The sequence below is a fragment of the Solanum pennellii genome, chromosome 4, assembly GCF_001406875.1.
Source record: "Solanum pennellii chromosome 4, SPENNV200".
Taxonomy (NCBI): Eukaryota; Viridiplantae; Streptophyta; class Magnoliopsida; order Solanales; family Solanaceae; genus Solanum; species Solanum pennellii.
In genome coordinates this window covers 54210775-54214058 of record NC_028640.1, presented here as the reverse complement: position 1 = coordinate 54214058, position 3284 = coordinate 54210775, and the positions used below count along the sequence as shown (strand labels likewise).

Sequence of the window (3284 nt, the reverse complement as noted above, 5' to 3'; positions counted from 1 at the left end):
AGAATTCAACAATCACTGAATTGAAACAAGTTCACCCAACACTAAATGATCTCACATACCTTGATAGGGATCACCTACGGCGAATTCCACTCGTAATGCTTGACGTTCTTGGTGAATTATTGACTTCTCTCTCTTTCTTTCTTCTTTTTTCTCTTCTCCAATTCCAAAGCATAATTCTAACTCTTCCAAATCTAAGACTTGTTTTTACCCCAATAAACCCCTAAAACGAAATAGGAAATTAATTGAGAAAATTCTAGTTTGCCCTTTCCTAAATTCGAATAGGGACTTCCCTCAATCGAACAACCCAACTTCCAAAAGACATAACTCGCTCATATGATATCGAAATCGCACAAACTCAACGGAATTAGAAAGATTATTCCAAGATCTTTCTATCCATATCCATAAGCATCTCTAAATTATCCTGAGCTAGAAGTTATGAACGTGTGAAAATGATCAAAATTTACTTTGTTAAAAAATAAAAAATAATGTTGGCAAGTCGAACCTTGGGGTTGTGTCAAGATTAAACCAATAAGTCAAACAGTATTATGTAAATAAGCACACAACTGAAAACTGTGGACTTATTGACACTTATATATAAGTAGTACAAACCTTTAGAAAGGAAAAAAGAGAAGATTAATTTTCAATTATCCTTGCTACAACTTTAACATTATCCTTGCTGCAACTTTAACAGACTTCAAAAAAGATCATGAAAATAGAAAAAAGAAATTGTCATAGTTACATGAATCACTATGACTTATGCTAAAGATTAAGCTCCATGAAAACTTTCAAGAATGAAACAAACTTCATAAAAACTTATTAACATATTTAAATTTGACTACCCTATAGCAGTAAAAAACCTACAAATTATAGTTGCAGGAAGTTCCTCTATTTACAGAGGACATAGAATAGTGTGAACAAATCTTTAGAAAAATTACAACCTTTCATAAAGGTCACGTCATTTCATAGAAGTCGCAATTTTATAAAAATCCCAACTCTTAATAAAAGTCATAACTTCTCATAAATTAATGAAAATGGAGGGCTAATCTTGAAAATAATAATTTTTAAAAAAATATTAATTTAAAGAGAGTTGCCTTTTATATAGATATATAATTTTTCCTATAATTTAAGTTGTTTCGTAACATGCGTCTCTCTTTCCTACTTAATAACGAAAAAAGGTACAATTAATTGGTCCAATCTATTCTTGAAAGGTTTTAAAATACCCTATTTACCCATTAGGTTAAAAATATTCCCCAGTCAACCTTTTTGATTCAATATTACCTTTAAATTAACAAATTTATATTTTTTAATTATTATATTTAATAATTATTACGTGCCATCTTTCTATTGAATTTCTCCCTAAACACAATTCAAAGATTAAAAAAAAAGAAGGTGCAAATCCAATGATGTATGGTCAATTAGGGGTTCATTTTTTTTGAGATCAAAGGTAACCGTAGCAAATCTATTGCTATGACGAAGTCGAAGCAAACTCCAAGGACGGTGACAGCGTATTCCCCTGAGAATGTTGTCTCTATCTTGCTTTTGACTATGCCGGGCATGAAATTATCAGACACCATATATAGAGACAAGGTTAATCAGTACACTGTTAAAGGTGATATTGAATGAAAAAGTGAGAAATATTTTTAACCTATGAATGCAGAACCGAAGAATATTTTTAACCTAAGAATGCAGAACCGAAGAATATTTATAAACTTATTATAATAGTTAAAAGGATATTTTTCTGCAACTCTTGAGGTTATATAATTTACGAATTTATATAATTCACAAATTATTTGTATAATTCAATTATTGTTGTATAAACTCACGTGCAAACAAATACATAAATTATATACCAACTTACATTACAAAAATTATATTAGATTATATACAAATATCAAATTATAAAAAGTGTAAATTATACCAACAAAAAAAAAACTATAACTATATTAACTTAGTAGTAGATATTTATTTATACACGTAAATTCCCACACTTGATATCAATTATATTTTAGACGGTTGATTTATAACTGCACAACTGTCTCTTAACTTTTCACTAATCTTAAAAAAGTCCCATCTTTTTTTGAATTTTGTGCTAGTCAACCACGAATGTTTCTCTGCCTATATATCCCCAACTCGATCAAGTGTTAAAAATAAAAACTAGTAGCAACATTAAAATATTTACATTGAGCAACCAACTACACTAGCACAATAATCTCATATTAGTTGTTCATCAATTTTTTCCTAAGAATGAATAAATAAAATATATCTTTTTATTTAAGATTTTTCAATATACGTCAAAAAGAAAATAGATCAACTTAAAAAGGAAGTGGTCTAAAAAATAGTAATAGTAATTACCTTAAAAACAGAGTGTGTGATCAAACATATATAAGACAGTGGGGAGTGTATTTAAGAACATTAAGAGAGAATACAAAATAAAAAAGAAGACAGAACAAGAAATTAAGAGTATTTATTTATTTGAGAATGATAGGCAAATAGCATTATTATACTATCCAACCAAGACATAGAGTGCATAAATAATGCCCGGTATGTATCCCAGTATTGTCAGCAACACACAAATCCAAAACTCCACCTGCATTCATCCATTATTATTAATTAATTAATAATACATCTCCTAATATGATATATTAAAATGAAAATTTTGATAGTCACATGCAATCCATACTCTTCCAATTGTACATGTACGTTCAAATTAAACAAATAAATACATTCATACAGTATTAATTGTATTGTATAATTGTTCAAATTTAAGTACATCCAAAGTTGTTTAGGACATAAATATCTACTAAATGACATATTTAATTATGTATTGTATCTAATAATTTAAATAGTGATGGATGTAATTAAAAAAGATGTATGTTTGTTTAATTAGGGTAAAAAGGAGAACTTACACCACAGCCATAACGTAGGAAAACACCAACAGGAGGAAGTAAGATAGCAAGGATGACTTCAAGAAATGTTTCAGAACCCATTCTTTTTTCTATAATATAATTAAAATATAAAATTTGAGAAATAAAAAGAAAAAGTGAACGAAGGAGTTACGATAAGAGGGGAGAAATATTAATATGATGATATTATACACAATATGTGTCGGCTAATAAACCCTTAAGCGCACACGTGGAAGCACATCAAAACGTGGCATCCATGCTTGCCTTTATGTGTCTTTCTTTTCCAACCTCCTTTTTTTTTTAAAACCAAAGTCAAAACAACTCTCCCTCTGTCCAATTTTAGTTATCATGATGTTTATTTTTAAAATTAAATTATAAAAA

The 3284-nt window shown here is 28.6% G+C and overlaps 1 protein-coding gene across 1 annotated transcript; it reads right to left on the bottom strand.

Moving 5' to 3' along the window:
• Positions 1-2348: 2348 nt before the first annotated feature.
• Positions 2349-3044, bottom strand: LOC107017440 (salt stress-induced hydrophobic peptide ESI3). Its single transcript, XM_015217669.2, has 2 exons — positions 2907-3044; positions 2349-2587 (listed from the first exon to the last, which is right to left on the bottom strand). Exons 1-2 carry the CDS (start codon positions 2985-2987, stop codon positions 2504-2506), a joined length of 165 nt encoding a protein of 54 aa, XP_015073155.1. The 5' UTR covers positions 2988-3044; the 3' UTR covers positions 2349-2503.
• Positions 3045-3284: the final 240 nt, after the last annotated feature.